This window comes from Phasianus colchicus, chromosome 22 (genome assembly GCF_987193195.1).
Source record: "Phasianus colchicus chromosome 22, bPhaCol1.hap1.1, whole genome shotgun sequence".
In the NCBI taxonomy this organism is placed as follows: domain Eukaryota; kingdom Metazoa; phylum Chordata; class Aves; order Galliformes; family Phasianidae; genus Phasianus; species Phasianus colchicus.
The window spans coordinates 3,001,456-3,017,014 of NC_143457.1; the positions used below are offsets into that span (position 1 = coordinate 3,001,456).

At 47.8% G+C, this 15,559-nt stretch overlaps 1 protein-coding gene across 1 annotated transcript; it reads left to right on the plus strand.

Moving 5' to 3' along the window:
* The first annotated feature begins 6,209 nt into the window (after positions 1-6,209).
* Positions 6,210-14,790, plus strand: ALDH4A1 (aldehyde dehydrogenase 4 family member A1). Its single transcript, XM_031613495.2, has 15 exons — positions 6,210-6,497; positions 8,014-8,107; positions 8,206-8,298; positions 8,380-8,427; positions 8,577-8,732; positions 9,516-9,665; positions 9,763-9,837; positions 10,656-10,843; positions 11,118-11,191; positions 11,295-11,491; positions 12,337-12,384; positions 12,868-13,020; positions 13,190-13,311; positions 14,164-14,282; positions 14,491-14,790. Exons 1-15 carry the CDS (start codon positions 6,472-6,474, stop codon positions 14,601-14,603), a joined length of 1,656 nt encoding a protein of 551 aa, XP_031469355.1. The 5' UTR covers positions 6,210-6,471; the 3' UTR covers positions 14,604-14,790.
* The last annotated feature ends 769 nt before the right edge of the window (positions 14,791-15,559 follow it).

The following is a 15,559-nucleotide window of genomic DNA, read 5'->3' on the forward strand; positions in this document are numbered from 1 at the left end:
AGGTCTCAGCTCGGTGGCAAAGCAGTGGGTGAGGGAGGGTTTGTTGGGGTGGGACTGTCACTGATAAACTACTATGCAACAAAAAATAAGCGCGCCTTATTTATACGGAATGTTTGGTCCCTGCTGGGCTACAGATTTATCTCTTGGGGGAAGGAAAGCTCAAAACACTTTGCACACGTTAGCTATCCGTAGAGCTTCTTTTGAGGAGGGAAGTCTTGTTTCAATGCCTTTGTTTCCAGTGGTTGGATTAAGGGGGAAGTGAGACCTTCAGTTCCGGAGTTGTTTTGTGTTTTCTTTTTACTTCAGGATATTTTTTTAAACCATAGCATTTGCAGATTTTATTTTGATAACTCCACTTTATGCTGCTTTCGTGACGTGGGATAGTTGAAGCATTGGGATGAACTGACATGTTGTGCTACGGATGTGGGCTTGAGATGACACTGGGAGAGCTCCAGAGCACTGTTCTTCAGCAAAGCTGCAATCCTTTTTTTTAGGGAGTAGCAAAATCAATCCCAAACTGCTGCTGCCCTAAAGTTAGGGAGGAACAGCTGTGTGCTTTCTCTGTGAGAAGGCTTTGGCAATGTGTGTTTTTAAGCAGGTGTCAGAAGTCTGAACCTCTGGCATCATCAAGCTGTTTGTGGTTAGTAGTGGGAGTCGTAGCACCAGGTAAAAACAGGGTATAAACCTAAGCCAATAATGTTTTTTGTTTGTATTTAAGAGCAAGATTGCAAGTGTAGTTAATACTGCCTAAAGGTAGCTCTGTAGTTAACTAGCAGTTGCAAGAGTCGAGGAGTAAACACCAAATGTATTTTGTACCTGCCAGAAAACTCAGCAGCTGTTTCACCTGAGCAGTGCTAGGACTGGGCAGGGAAATTCCAGATTTAAGCACCCTCTCAGTGTTATATAAAGGTAGGGTGGCCATCTTTTAGCTTCCTGAGTATTGTTTGCAAGCCTCTCTTCTTTATTGATCTGAAATCAGCAGGGCTGCATCGTAAGCATACAGCCAGTAGGGATCAATATTGCTTTCTTGCAAAAAGAGCACGAGCGTTTCAGCAAATGGGCTGAAAATACCTCTCCATCTCGTGCTGCTGTGCAGAGGGAGCAGGACTTCAGAGGGATTCTCCTGGTTGTTCAGAGCGAGGAGAACTACTGGGGTTGATCCATCTGGATTCACAGCGTGAGCATCCACAGCCTCCGTCCGAGAGAAGAGATCCAAAGGTGGTGGTTTTCCCTCACTGGTTAAAATACTCAGCGGTGTTATTCGTAGAGTTAGCAGCTTCTTGGTTCTTGTGGTGTGTGTTAGGGGCTTCTTCATCAAGGTGGGGAAGATCCCTTATTCCAAAGTGCTCATTCCTATTATTTCTTTGGTGGCCAAAGTGGAAAAAGTGTCATGTTCAGTAGGGCTGCGAGTGCGGGGCGGGTGGGAGGGGGGCAAGAAATACCAGATGGGATATTTTTGTGACTGCATGCTTTCAATAAAGTACTGTTAGGGTTTTTGAGCCTGTGTGAACTTCAGCTGCTAAATATGTCGTTTCTCACGAGGCTGAGAAACCGTCTGCCAAAGCTGGATGTCTGTGATGCTTTAGTGACTTTGGTGGAGGCATTAAGCAATCTCCTTGCACAGTGAGTCGGCCTCGTTGGAGGCTGTCGTGTGGCTGTCCTCAAGTTATGAGATGTTCTTTGGTACTGGAGAAACTGAGCGATTTAAATGACCGTCCAGCTTAGCTGCTGTTTGTTTGGTTGGTTTTTTTTTTTTTTAATTATTCTTTTTTAAGTAAGAAAAAGGCTGAGTGGTCTTGAAGCTGGTAGCTGGCACGGCGAGATGGGAAAGAACATCCTCAGTTTGACAATGGGAGCCAAGTGAGGAAGCAGAAATTGAGCTGTAACCTACAGCTTATCTCGTAGCCATAATTATGAGAAGCATCTGTCATAGGGTTGTATTTTTTGGTAAGTGTAAGGGATGTGGGTTCGTAGTAGACAGGATAGAAATAACGTGTACGGTGGTGATGTGTGTGATGGTAAGTTACCATGCTCGTTGGTGTCTTTCTTATAACCATATGTAATCCATTTTCTAGGAACTAAAAAAAAAAAGGTGTTTTCATACTTGGGATTGGGGTTTTATTTTCACGTAGGTCTCAGTGGGTCAACCTTTTGGATATATGACCAAGGTTGGTCCTTGATAGTTTCCCTAGGAGGTCTTTGGTTGGTTTAGCGTCAAGCGATGCGACGGTGGTGGCCCTGTTCTGTTTGTGTTGAACCACTCTGTAGCAACCAGATCAAAAGCTTGCCAGGAAAAAAAAAAAAAAAAAAAAAAATGGTGAAAATGCTGGAAAATGATTTTGGTGACCTCTTTCTTTTTTTTTTTTTTTTTTTCCTTTCCTTTGTAAAGCTGTAAATACTTTATTTTTGTTTACTACTCATAATGCGGTGTCATATTGACACTTTTTTAGACTGATAATCAGAAAATCCTCCTCATTGTTTCTCATTTTTTAAAAGGGGGTTTCAAGGAAGCAAATTTTTTTGCTTGTTAGCGGTGTAATAATAGATCCAATTCCTAAAATGGGTTTGTACAAAAAAATAATAATAATAATAATAATAATGTTTTCAGTAAACAATGGCAGTTGCTTTTGTGGATGCATGTCGTTCAGAAATGTCCAAAGAATAATGTGATACAAACACTTTTTTCAAAGATGTAGTGATTATTGTATTAGTTCAGACAACGTAAAAACAAATGTATTAAAAAAAAAAAAAAAAAAGTATGGGGGGGGATGTAATGAAATCCAGCTAAGCTAAATATGTAATTATTTATATAAAAAAAAAAAACCCACACGGTATATATTCTATTTTTATTAGAGGTTTTTAAAGTTGCAAACAGAGTTCTGTTGGCAGATGCAACTGTTCCCCTGTGAAGTATCTTCTGCTCTGATGGGACTCCGAAATCTCCGACTGTTTTCACCTGACGATGTGGAACAATGGGATGGGTAGGGCTGTGATGTGTTCCCCATGGCTTCCTCAGAGGTAAAGAAGACAAGGCAGGCTGACAGCCTCAACCTGCAGAATTCTTGCTGCTCTCAGCCCATTCGTACCGCCCCAGCCTTGGCTTGGTGTCCTCCTACCCACTTGGAAGAGGCGTTGCGTTGGTCAACGCCAGCGTAAATGGGAATTAATGAAACAGAGTAGATCTAAATAGTGCCTGGCTGTAGATCTAAAGCTCTTTCTACCCAAGACGAGGTGTTTTTTCCATCGCCATTGCTGCCAGCAAAAACACAAGCTGAGGTCACGGTCCGAGAGCGGCGACGGTTGGGTGCCGCGCAGCCTTACGTGGAGCAGCTCTTTGCTCGTGTTTCCTTTGGCTCTGGGAAAAGCTGGGAGGATGTTTGTGCTGGAACTGCAGTATGGGGAAGTCTCTAGCTGCGTTGCACGTTTGTGAGTGCTTTATTTTAGAGATGATATTTAAAGCAATTATAATGCTGCGGTCAACGCTAAATCACAGTTGAGCTCTGGTTGACCAAAGGGGGTTGACCAGACCTTTCCATGCCGTGCTTCCATGGTGTAATAATACCCCAATGAGGATTTTCCACATTTTGCTTCAGGATTTTTGGGTTTTGATTCTTATGCACTGCTCCAGGACTTGGGTTGCTGGGGGAACACGCAGGTTTTGGCGATTTGTGTCACCCAATTTTAAGCTTTCATTACAAGATAACTTGTATCAGTTTGAGTTTTAAACAAGAGATTGCTGCACTGTATCCTGGTGTTAATGATGCTGGTGGTAGAGGTGAACTAGACATACTACCTGCCAAATTCTTAATTCAGTCCCTCCCCGCCCATTGGTGGAGAGGCTGGAGGCTTGAGCCCAAGTCTTTGGCAGAGTAGTGAAGAAAACACTTGATTATTTCTTGTTGTCTGTTTTTGTGTATAGTTCTGTGTCTTAAGACCCTTCCGCATTCGTGGGAGCCGTTCTGAGCTTCTCTTTTGCAGAAGCAACAAATTGTGTTGGCAGAAATGGGTACTTCATGCTTCTGGAAACGATGATTCCCTCCCATCTAATTCCATAGGACCATAGAATGGTTGGGTTGGAAGGGACCTCCAAGATCACCCAGTTCTGGGTTGGGTCTCTGTAGAGGAAGTAATGCTTTAGAAACCCACCAGGCCGGGGTTCTTTGAGAGCTGACAGCACCATTTCCATGGTAGAGCTGCCCAACCCATTGGGCCACGAACCCAACACTGTGGGGTTCACAGCCTGAAATGATGCTCCTTCCATAGCTCTCAATGGAACCCCCAAAGGTTTATTTGTTATTAAGAAAGAGCTGAAGATGGCTGAAAAGCTCCATCACCAAACACTCTTCCTTTCACTAAAAGAAACACAATTTAGCCGTTGCTCAAGCGTACGTAGCTTCAGTTCTGCCAAAACAAACAAAAAAAAAACCCAATTATTTATTATTTAAGGCGTCGGAGTGGAGGGTGTCAATGAATGAATCACTTCTCGTCAGTCCCTCTTTAGGCCATTGTAAGAGTTTTTTTTTATACACATCAAAACAGACTACTGATGGGTGTTGGAACCTGTTTACCGTACGGTTGTAAATATTTGTGCTTTGTATTCTGTATATTGGCTTCTTTTAAAGAAAAACAAAAGAACTGGTGATGTCAGCTGGGATCCAAGTTGAGGACGGAGCAGCACCGGGTCCTGAGCTGAGCTGGGGGTGGATTTGGGCCCGCGGTGTCTGACACCATTGATGGCAGATTTGGGACCATTCGAAGGCTCCTGTTGACCTTAATCCATTTTAGAAGGAGCAGCAAGAGCCAGAAGGACTCCAACTCCTCCGATTTCCAATGGATGATTGCAGTTTTTCTTCATTAGTGCCAAAACCCACCGCTCAGTTCTGCTCGTCGCTCTTTCCGTCCGTCCGTCTGTCCGTCCGTCCCGGCTCTGCTCTGCAGGAAGGGGGCTGTGCTGGGGGTCCCGGCTCTTTGGTTCCAAGGGGAAACAAAAACAAAACCACTTTAAATAAATACCAACCTCCTGGTTCCTGCCTGTGCCTGCTGGTTCTTGCTCTGCAGTAAGGGGTGGGGAGGGGTGGGGGGAAGGGATGGGCGTCATTTCTTCCTGAAAGTCCCAAATTTAGGGAATGTGGGGAATTCTGAGCTGATCCCAAACCACCCGAGTACGAAATGGAGACCTTTCAGCTGGCATCTGTAGTGCTCACATCCTTTGGGGGGGGCATTAAAGCTCACACAGCCCGGCTGCTTTGCAGCCCAACCTCTCCCTGCCGAGGGCCAGGGATCCATTGAGGGCTAATATCCCATTTTGTTCAAGTTTTTGTTCTTCAAGGTTCCCTTAAGCTGCTTTCTCTTCCCCCCCCCCTGAACAGGGCAAAGGCTGGGAGCAGGCCTCATCCTGGAGCATTTTTCTTCTCTTTTTTCTTCTTTTTTTCCTCTTTTTCTGTTCTTTTATTTTTCCTTTTCTTCTCCTCGTTTTATTTTTTTTCTCTTTTTTCTTTTATCCTCTTTTTCTCTTTTCTTTCCTTTTCTTCTTCTCTCCTTTTTTTCATTGCCTTTTTCTCACCTTTTCCTCCCCCCCTTTTTTTTCCTCCCCCCTTTTTCTCTCCCTTTCCTTCCCCCTTTATTCCTCCTTTTTTTCTCCTTCCCCTTTTATTTCCCCTTTTTTTTCCTCCCCTTTCCCCCCTTCTTTCTTCTCCCCTTTTCCTCTTTTTTTTCCCTCCCCTTAGTCCCTTCCCCTTATTTCTCTTCTTTTTTTCCCCTCTCCTTTTTTTCCCTTCTTTTTTTCCCCACTTTTTTTTTCCCCTCCCCACTTTTTTTTTCCCCTCCCCTCTTTTTTTTCCCCTCCCCTCTTTTTTTTCCTCTCCCCTCTTTTTTTTCCTCTCCCCTCTTTTTTTTCCCCTCCCCTCTTTTTTTTTCTTCTCCCCTCTTTTTTTCCCTCTCCCCTTTCAACCCCCCTTTTCCCCTCCTTTTTTCCTCTTTTTTTTTCTCCCCTTACTTCCCTTCCCTTATTTCACTCCTTTTTTTCCCCTCCCCTTTTTTCTCCCCCCTCTTTCTCTCCCCCTTCTTCCTCTCCCTTTTTTTTTCCCCCTCATCCTTTTTTTCCTCTCCCTTTTCTCTCCCTCCTTCTTTCCCTTCCCCTCCCCTTTTCTTCCCCCCCTCCCCCTTTATTTAATTATTTTCCCTTATCTTTACGCTCCGCCCCTTCTTACGTCCCGGCCTCAACCACTACCTCTCGGCAGCCGGGTTGATCACCCATCATCCCCATCCAACCCCGCAAACTTTACACCTCGATCCCGCATCCCCACGCTTTGGCCGTTAACCCTCAGCCTTCTGTACCTCTTTTCCCTTTCCCTTTATCCCACAGCAGCTTTCATCCACTGGTTTTTATAACAGCTGGGTTTTTTCGTTCCTCCCCTCCGTGCCCGGAGCGTTGCGGGCTCTGCCGTCTAAAACGTTGCGGAGCGTTGCGGGATGTGGCGGGCGCTGCGGGGCCGCGGGTGAGTGCCGGCCGAGCCCACATCCCCCCTACTGTCCCTCCGTCCGTCCCTCCGTCCGTCCCTCCATCCCCTCTCCGTGTCCCTCAGTCTGTCCTTCCATCCCCTCGCCCCGTCCCTCTCCCTTCAGTCCCCCCACCCCAGTCATCCCCCCCAACCCCAAGCGATGCCCAATGGAAGGGAACGGAGCCCCACGTGCGTTTGGTTGCCCCCCCAAAATCCTCACCCCTGGCACAAACCCCACCGCCTTCCCAACCTTTGCCCCTCTCTCTGCCCCTTTGCCCCTATGAGGAATGCGGTGGGCGTCGGGATGGCAAAAGCTCACAGCTGCCACGCACTGGTGCCCCCAGTCATTTCCCATCCCATAGAAACCTTTGATCCAGCGTTTTCTGCAGCTTTTTTTTTATTATTATTATTTATTTTAGGCTGGGAGCATTAAAACCACGTTTTGTTGGGGGAAAAAACAAACAAACGACTTATGTTAGAATGAAACCAAACTTTGTGGGGTTAAATTGTGTTTATTGGAATATAAGCGTGTTTTATTGCGATAGCAACACGTTTTAGGGGGGATAAAACTGCGTTTTATGGGGGTAAAAACAAAGTTTTTGGGGGTAAAAATACATTTTTGGGGAGAAATGCGCGTTTTGTGAAGATAAACTCATTGTTTTATTGGGATAAAAACAAGTTTTCTTGGGTTAAAAACACACTTTATTAAGATAAACACCACATTAAGATGAAAATGTGTTTTATGGAGATAACCACACATTTTAATGGGATGAAGACATGTTTCATTGAGATAAAGCACATTTTATTGTGATAAAAGCCATGGTTTGGTGGGGTGAGACCACATTTTGTTGGTATAAAACCACATTTTGGGGGGAGAAACTCACCTTTTTATGAGATAAAACCATATTTTGTTGTGATAGAAAGACATTTTATTGTGATTAACCCACGTTTTGTTGGGATAAACCAAGGTTTTGTTGGTATAAATCCACGTTTTGTTGGGGTAAACTCATATTTTATCGTGATAAAACCATGTTTTATTGTGATAGAAACACATTTGATTGTGATTAACTCAGGTTTTGTTGTGTTAAATCACATTTTGTTGGGATAGAACCAGATTTTGTTGGAATAAAACCACATTTTATTTGGATGAAACCGTGTTTTTCTGTGATAGAAACACACTTTATTGTGATTAACCCAGGTTTTGTTGGGTTAAAATCAGTTTTTTAGGGGATAGACTCAGGTTTTGTTGGGATAAACACAAGCTTTGTTGGGTTAAGGTCAATTTTTTGAGGGATAGACCTAGGTTTTGTTGGGATAAACACAAGTTTTGTTGGGTTAAAATGAGTTTTTGGGGAGATAGACCCAGGTTTTGTTGGGATAAACTCATGTTTTGCTGGGATAAAACCATGTTGAAATAAAACCACATTTTATTGGGGCAAAACCCCACTTTTGGGGGATAAAACCACCTTTTATTGGAAGCACGAGTGGGATTTACCCATCCATCCTTCCCTAGGCAGAGATGCCTGCACCATGCAGCCATCCAGGTGACCAACGAGCCCATCCTTGAGTTCAAGCCCGGCAGCCCCGAGCGAGCAGCTCTCCAGAAGGTACCCACACATGACATTACTTTGAGTTTCCCCCCCCCCTTTTTTTTATTTTAAACCCATCTCCATCCATCCCCAACGCTGTGTTCTCCCCTCTCCAGGCACTTGCTGAGCTGAAGGGCCGGACTGAAGCCATCCCCTGTGTGGTTGGTGGGGAGGAGGTGTGGACGTCGGCGGTGCGGTACCAACTGTCGGTGAGTTTTGGGGTGAAATATCACATGATGAGGGATGCATCAGTCAGACAGGGAATCATTGGTGCTACGTTCTCTTTTCAGCCGTTCAACCATGCGCATAAAGTGGCCAAGTTCTGTTATGCTGACAAGGTGAGCGCCCTACTTCTGGCCCTTTTCCCTTGAGTTGTCCTTATGGGGACAGCACGGTGAGCACAGATCCTTGGGCAGATGGCCTTTCTCCCCCCACCCTGATCTTCTATGGTGGGCATCTCCTCATGGCTTCCATTCCCCTTCCACAGGACCTCATTAACAAAGCCATTAATGCCGCCATGGCTGCCAGGAAGGAGTGGGACTTGAAACCTATCCAGGACAGGGCTCAGATTTTCCTTAAAGCAGCTGACATGCTGAGCGGCCCACGGCGTGCTGAGGTGCTGGCCAAGACCATGGTGGGGCAGGTGAGTGGGATGGGGTGAGTGGGAGGGATCTGGGGTCTTGGGAAAGAGTGGTATGGGTTTTTGGGAAGGTGTGAGTTGGGGTCTTGGGAAGGGATGTTATGGGGCCTTGAGGAGAAACAAGTATGGGGTCTTGGGAAGGAGTGTGAGATGGGGTCTTGAGGAGAAACAAGTATGGGGTCTTGGGAAGGAGTGTGAGATGGGGTCTTGAGGAGAAACAAGTATGGGGTCTTGGGAAAGGGGCGAGAGTTGGGGTCTTGGGAAAGGAGCAAGAGTTGCGGTCTTGGGAAGGAATGTTATGGGGCCTTGAGGAGAAACAAGTATGGGGTCTTGGGAAGGGATGTTATGGGGCCTTGAGGAGAAACAAGTATGGGGTCTTGGGAAGGAGTGTGAGATGGGGTCTTGGGAAGGGATGTTATGGGTCCTTGAGGAGAAACAAGTATGGGGTCTTGGGAAGGAGTGTGAGATGGGGTCTTGGGAAGGGATGTTATGGGTCCTTGAGGAGAAACAAGTATGGGGTCTTGGGAAAGGAGCGAGAGATGGGGTCTTGGGAAGGAATATTATGGGGCCTTGAAGAGAAACAAGTACGGGGTCTTGGGAAGGAGTGTGAGTTGGGGTCTTGGGAAGGAGCAGGTATAGACTCTTGGGAAGGGATGTTAAGGGGCCTTGAAGAGAAACAAGTATGGGGTCTTGGGAAGGAGTGGGATGGGGCCTTGCAGGAGGCCAAGCCCTTGTTGTAAAGGCCAAACCCCAATGCCATCTGTTGTTTTTGTTGGCCATGACCAGGGCAAAACCGTCATCCAGGCGGAAATCGACGCAGCAGCGGAGCTGATCGACTTCTTCCGCTTCAACGCCAAGTTTGCACTGGAGCTGCAGGGCAGCCAGCCGCTCAGCGTGGAGCCCAGCACCAACAGCATGGTGTACCGGGGTCTGGAGGTGAGCAGCCAGGCAAACTCACAGCCACGGGGTGTTGTGGGGTGCTGTAGGGTGACGTAGGATGCGACAACCTGTCCTTTTCCTCTTCATTCCATAGGGTTTTGTGGCGGCTGTTTCTCCCTTCAACTTCACAGCCATCGGTGGCAACCTGGCAGGCGCCCCAGCTTTGATGGTGAGCATCATGGAGTGATGTTTCCTTGTTTTGTCCACCAGTCTCAACCCCAAATCTCCGGGATCCAGACCCTAAATCTCTGAATGATTTGCACGTGGGGATAGAGGAGCTCTTTGGGGCCATTTCCAAAATTGGGTCCAAAACTGGGCACCTCCATGCTCAGCCCAGCCACAACCTTCTAGACCCCCTCCTGAATTTTGTTATTAGGCTCAGGGGATGTTAATTAGACATTCCCCTGGCTGCTGGGTAGACCTGTCCACCAAACAACTTTGATGGGCAAGTGTTGGAAAAAGGGAAAACATTCCCAAAATCTGAGAAGTGCCCCCTCCTTGGAGACATTAAAGGCCAGGTTGGATGGGGCAGCCTGATCTGATGGGGGGGCACCGGCCCAATTCAGGAGTTGGAACTGGATGCTCTTTAAAGTCCCCTCCAACCTAAACCATTCCATGATTCACCCGTAGGTTGCGCTTTACACAGAGAGCAGCTTGGGGTGCCCTAATAGCTGGGTGTTAATTAACCCCCAGCAGGTGTTAATTAATCCCAGGGTGTTCTCCTCTATGCACTGCACTACTGAACCTTGCTCATCATTGCAGTGATGGTGACACAGGGCAGGTCACGAGCTGCAGCCACGGTGGGGGCACAGAGCCAAGGGGGTGGGAGCACAGCAGGGCCACTGCCCTGCGTCTTGCAGCCAATTGCGCTGTTTGTTTGGGCTCTGTTAATACATGCTTGGGAGGTTGCTCTGCTCCCTCAGCTGGCATTGGGTCACGTGAAGGCTGGAAGCCTCTCCCCGTGCACTCACTGTGCTCTGTCTGCAGGGAAACGTGGTGTTGTGGAAGCCCAGCGACACGGCCCTGCTTTCCAGCTACGCCGTCTACAAAATCCTGCTGGAAGCTGGGCTCCCTCCCAATGTCATCCAGTTCGTGCCAGCAGATGGACCTGTGTTTGGTGATGCTGTCACCAGCTCTGAGCACTTCTGTGGGCTCAACTTCACTGGCAGCGTGCCGTAAGTCGGGGTGGGGAAGCACAAGGAGCTGCTTTAACCAAAAACCACGGAATGAAAGGGGAAGAGGAGCTTCTGCTGAGTGCTCTCTGCTCTGGGTTTTGCGCAGTGCCCAGCGCTTTGATATCCAAGGTCTTTTTCTCACCAACATCTCTTCCATTTGCAGAGCATCCCTTCTTTGGGGATGGCCAGATGGGTTTGTTGGGGGTGTCACAGCAAAGTCAGGGCCATGCCACACCTTTCCCATGTTTCCCACACCTCCTCCTTTCTCCCCCAGGACTTTCAAGCGCCTCTGGAAGCAAGCATCCGAAAACTTGGACCGCTACCGCAACTTCCCACGCCTGGCTGGAGGTGAGCTCCCATTTTGGGGAGGGCGCACAGCGAGCACCGCGGATACCCCATCCCTATACCTCGTGCTAACTCCTCTCTTTCTCCTTTTCTCTCCACCAACCAGAGTGTGGGGGTAAGAACTTCCACCTGGTGCACAGCTCGGCCGACGTGTCCAGCGTGGTGAACGGCACCCTGCGCTCCGCCTTCGAGTACGGCGGCCAGAAATGCTCGGCGTGCTCCCGCCTCTACGCCCCGCGTTCGCTGTGGCCCCAGATCAAAGCCAAGCTGCTGGAGGAGACCAAGAAGATCAAAGTGGGAGACGTGAGTGGAGCTGCCGGGCTGCTGAAGGGCTTTGCGGCTCAGCGGGTGGCTGATGGGATTAGAGACTGCGGTAACTGGCTACTAATTCCTATTGAACCGAGCTTTTTATCCACTGGTTCTCCCCACCACCACCACCCCTCCACCTCCCCCCTCCCCCCCTTCCTTCATCTTTTTTTTTTTTTTTTAGTGATTAGAAATTAACTTGTAGCCAGCATCTGCGGGAAGGATTCAGCAAAGCGCTGAATACCGTGGGCTAATTGAAAAAGGGGAGGTTGGTCCCTCCAAACGGAGGTGTGCTTTGGGGAAGGGATGCGTTGGTTGTGGGAATTTCAGTTTTAGGATCAGCTTTTTGGCACAATGTTGACCCCAGGCCCTGGTGGTTGCATGTCCTCGTGCTGTCTCCTCCAACTTTCAGCCCAGTGCATTCATTAGGAGCAACCCACATCAGTTGGACACAATGATCTTGAAGGTCTTCTCCAACCTTAAGGATTCTATGGTCCTATGAGTGGATATGGTGGGGTTGGGTTGATGGTTGGACTAGATGACCTTGGAGGCCTTCTCTAACCTTAAGGATTCTATGGTCCTATGAGTGGATATGGTGGGGTTGGGGTGATGTTTGGACAAGATGACCTTGGTGGTCTTCTCCAACCTTAAGGATTCTATGATTGGGCATAGTGGAGATGGATTGATGGTTGGACTAGGTGACCTTGGAGGTCTTCCCCAACCTTAAGGGTTCTATGAGTGGACATAGTAGGGATAGTTTGGCACGATGAGTTGTACTTGATGATCCTGGAAGTATTTTCTAACCTTAATGATTCTATATTGTCTTGTCTTTGCCTCTGCAGCCTGTCCAGGACTTTGGGACCTTTTTCTCAGCAGTGATTGATGACAAGGTGAGCTCACGCGTCCTGTCTGCATGAAGGTAGCACCACAAGGTAGACGTTTGGTTGGGTGGGGTTCATTACCCTTAGCAAAGCTTTGAACGTTATTCCAGGAGAATAACAAACCCAACTATCACATATTGCCCCATTCCTGAAGACATTAAAGGCCAGATTGGATGGGGCTCTGGGCAGCCCGGTCTGGTGGGGGGCAACCAGCCCATGGCAGGGTGTTGGAACTCAATGATCTTTAAGCATCGATGCTCTTTAAGGTCTCTTCCAACCTAAACCACTGCATGATATGTCGCTGCCTCTTCTGAGAAGTGGGATATCTTGCTGAGAAACCATCTCAGATATAAGGCTCAGTGCACAGCCCTCATCCTGAGCTGGAAGCGAGCAGCACAATCCTGAAAAGCAGCACCCAAAACTCACCTCCAGCCCTACTTTGATGACAAATGTAAGATTACGTACACCTTTCATCACCCTTCCTTTCCTCAGTCTTTTGCACGTATAAAGAAGTGGCTGGAACACGCCAAGACGTCCCCCAACCTCAGCATCTTGGCTGGGGGTGGCTGTGATGACAGCGTTGGGTACTTCGTTGAGCCGTGCATCGTGGAGAGCCAGGACCCAACAGACCCCATCATGAAGGAGGTGAGAGTGGGGAAAACACAGGATGTGGATCCACATCTTGGGCAGCACGTTGGCTGGTTGATGGTATTTGCTAACCTAACCTGGTGTTAATTTTTTAGATGCTGGCGGTTGGAGGAGGCTGGTTTATATAAAATGTTTGAGTTATATGATTTGTGTTTTTGCTTTTCAGGAAATTTTTGGGCCCATCCTCACCGTTTACGTGTACCCCGAGGAGAGGTACCAGGAGGTGTTGGAGCTGATCGACACCACAACACCGTATGGCCTCACGGGGGCGGTGTTCGCCCAGGAGAGGTGAGCAGGGACCGAGTGGGGACAGGAGGAGGGGACAAGAGGAGGGGGCCGCCGGGGTGTCGGTCCTCCCATCCCCTCCCAGCCACCAGCCTATGTTCCAGCCCCTTAGGGCTTGCATAGTGTACTTTTTTGGTTAGAAACTGGTTTCGAGAATCCTGTTTTGAGTTTCTTTGTACCATGGGGAAAAAGAGATTAGGAGAAGAATTAATTATTTCATTACTTAAGAAGCCTAGAAGAAAACAGGGGCACTATTTCTAAGCGATGAGGAGAGCCAGAAGCTTTTTAGATTGTATGAAGAGCAACTTGTTGCATTGCATCTTTGTGTTGCCGTATTGTATTGCTTTGTTGTGTTGTTGCACTGTGTTGTTTTCTAATTTAACACTTTTTGTTGTTGTTGTGAGAAAGTTTGAGGCTCACACAAAACAGATAGGGAATTAATTTTTCAATGAATACTTAAGAATAAACCAAATATTAGTGAAACTAGTGAGCAGGTGTAGAATAAGTAACCTAGGAGGTCATTAAAGCCAACTTACTCGTCATTAGGATGAGTTGTCCTAACTTAGGAGGTCATTAAGTTGGGCTGTCCTTGGACTTAGGTATAAAGAACTTCATTTTATAACAAAGAATCTTGAAAAGGAATTAGAAGAGAGAACTGCAGTCATTTAATTGAATTTCAAGCACACAGATCCCATTGGAGCACAAGTTGAACTTGGCTTGGCAAAACATGCGGTCCTGGAGGTGCAAGCAAAGGAAAGCAGTGCCCAAATTTGCTGCTGTTAGGGTTAGAGCAGAGGCCCCCAGTCATGTTTTTGTCATTCCCCCCCATGCTGACATCCACCCATCCTTCCCCAGGAGCATAATTGAGGAAGCCCGGAGCCGTCTACGCAACGCAGCCGGCAACTTCTACATCAATGACAAGTCAACGGGCGCCGTTGTGTCCCAGCAACCCTTTGGGGGCTCCCGCATCTCAGGTGAGACCCTTCAAAACCCCCTTCTTTCAGCAGCACGATGGGACACATCCCCTCCAACCGCATCTTTCACCCTGAGCTCCTGAGGTTGTACTTCTCATCGAATCACTCACGTTGGGAAAGTCCACCACGATCGCCGAGTCCAACTGTCAACCCATCATCACCCATGCCCACTAAACCACATCCCTTTTTTTTTTTGCCCCCAAAACAGGAACCAACGACAAGCCTGGTGGCCCCCACTACATCCTACGCTGGACATCTCCCCAGGCCATCAAGGAAACCCACGTGCCTCTGTCAGACTGGCGCTACGCCTACATGCAGTGATGCCTTCCCCCAACCCGTGCCCTACTACTGATGCTCGACGCACACCGTGGCTTCCTGCCACAGCCTTGAAAGCACTTCAATCAACAGCTCTTTAGCAAAAGTTTTATTTTTAGGGGGTGATTCTTTTTATTAAGTTAACTCACACGAAAACAGTGTTTAAAAAAAAAAAAAAAAAAGGACTCATTTAGCTGCAGCAAATCCACAGAGCGCCGTGGCCTTTGGGAATCGATTCCTCTGCTCTGTGCTCTAAGAGGGCAGTGCCCCATGCAGGAGTAACACTTCTTCCACCACCTAAGGGCTTTTCCATCGCATATCACAAGAGCTAACAGCACTGTGCCTCTTCAGAGGGCTTTGAGCTCGCCAAGGGATGCTGGATCCAGTTTCCCTTTATCCTTCTGATGAGTGTCCGATGTCCTCAAAGCATCCTTTTATGCATGGACAGAGCCTTGCACAGCAAAGTGAATGGAATTGAGGGACTTACCAGGAAGTTTGGTTTAAGCCAGTGTGAGATGCAGTGGGAGCCTTGAGCCTTATCTTTTCTTTGCTTCTGAGCAACGTCTGCAGAAGGCACATTTTGCCAAGAGAGGGCAGCTGCGAGCTCGGTGCTGCTTAGAAATTATCCAAAGTGCCTTATTCCACTGCAGAAGGCACTTCCAAGGCTGCATCCCTCCCGTGGGCTCAACAGCTCCGACGTGGTCCCCAAGTTTCTTTACCCATAGGGATGCCCAGCTGTCCCCACGCGTCCCATCATTGATCCTTGGACGTCAACTGGAAGAAGTGGAGGGGTTTTCTAGAACCCTCAGTGCCATTCTGCACAAGTGGCTGCAGCATCCCTCACCCCAAAGGCTATCAGGATTTACAGATAGTGTGGCTAACCCTGTTACAGCTGCTGCAATAAGCACTGAAGTATCAATCTTGTCCATGCCTGGGCAGGTATTCAGCACGCAGGTGAAGAA

Excerpts from the sequence above, each read along its gene's own strand:
- ALDH4A1 (XM_031613495.2), top strand. The coding sequence starts at position 6,472 with ATGTGGCGGGCGCTGCGGGGCCGCGG. Across the intron at positions 6,498-8,013 it reads CGGGCGCTGCGGGGCCGCGG|GCAGAGATGCCTGCACCATG; the intron begins GTGAGTGCCGGC and ends ATCCTTCCCTAG. Across the intron at positions 8,108-8,205 it reads AGCGAGCAGCTCTCCAGAAG|GCACTTGCTGAGCTGAAGGG; the intron begins GTACCCACACAT and ends TCCCCTCTCCAG.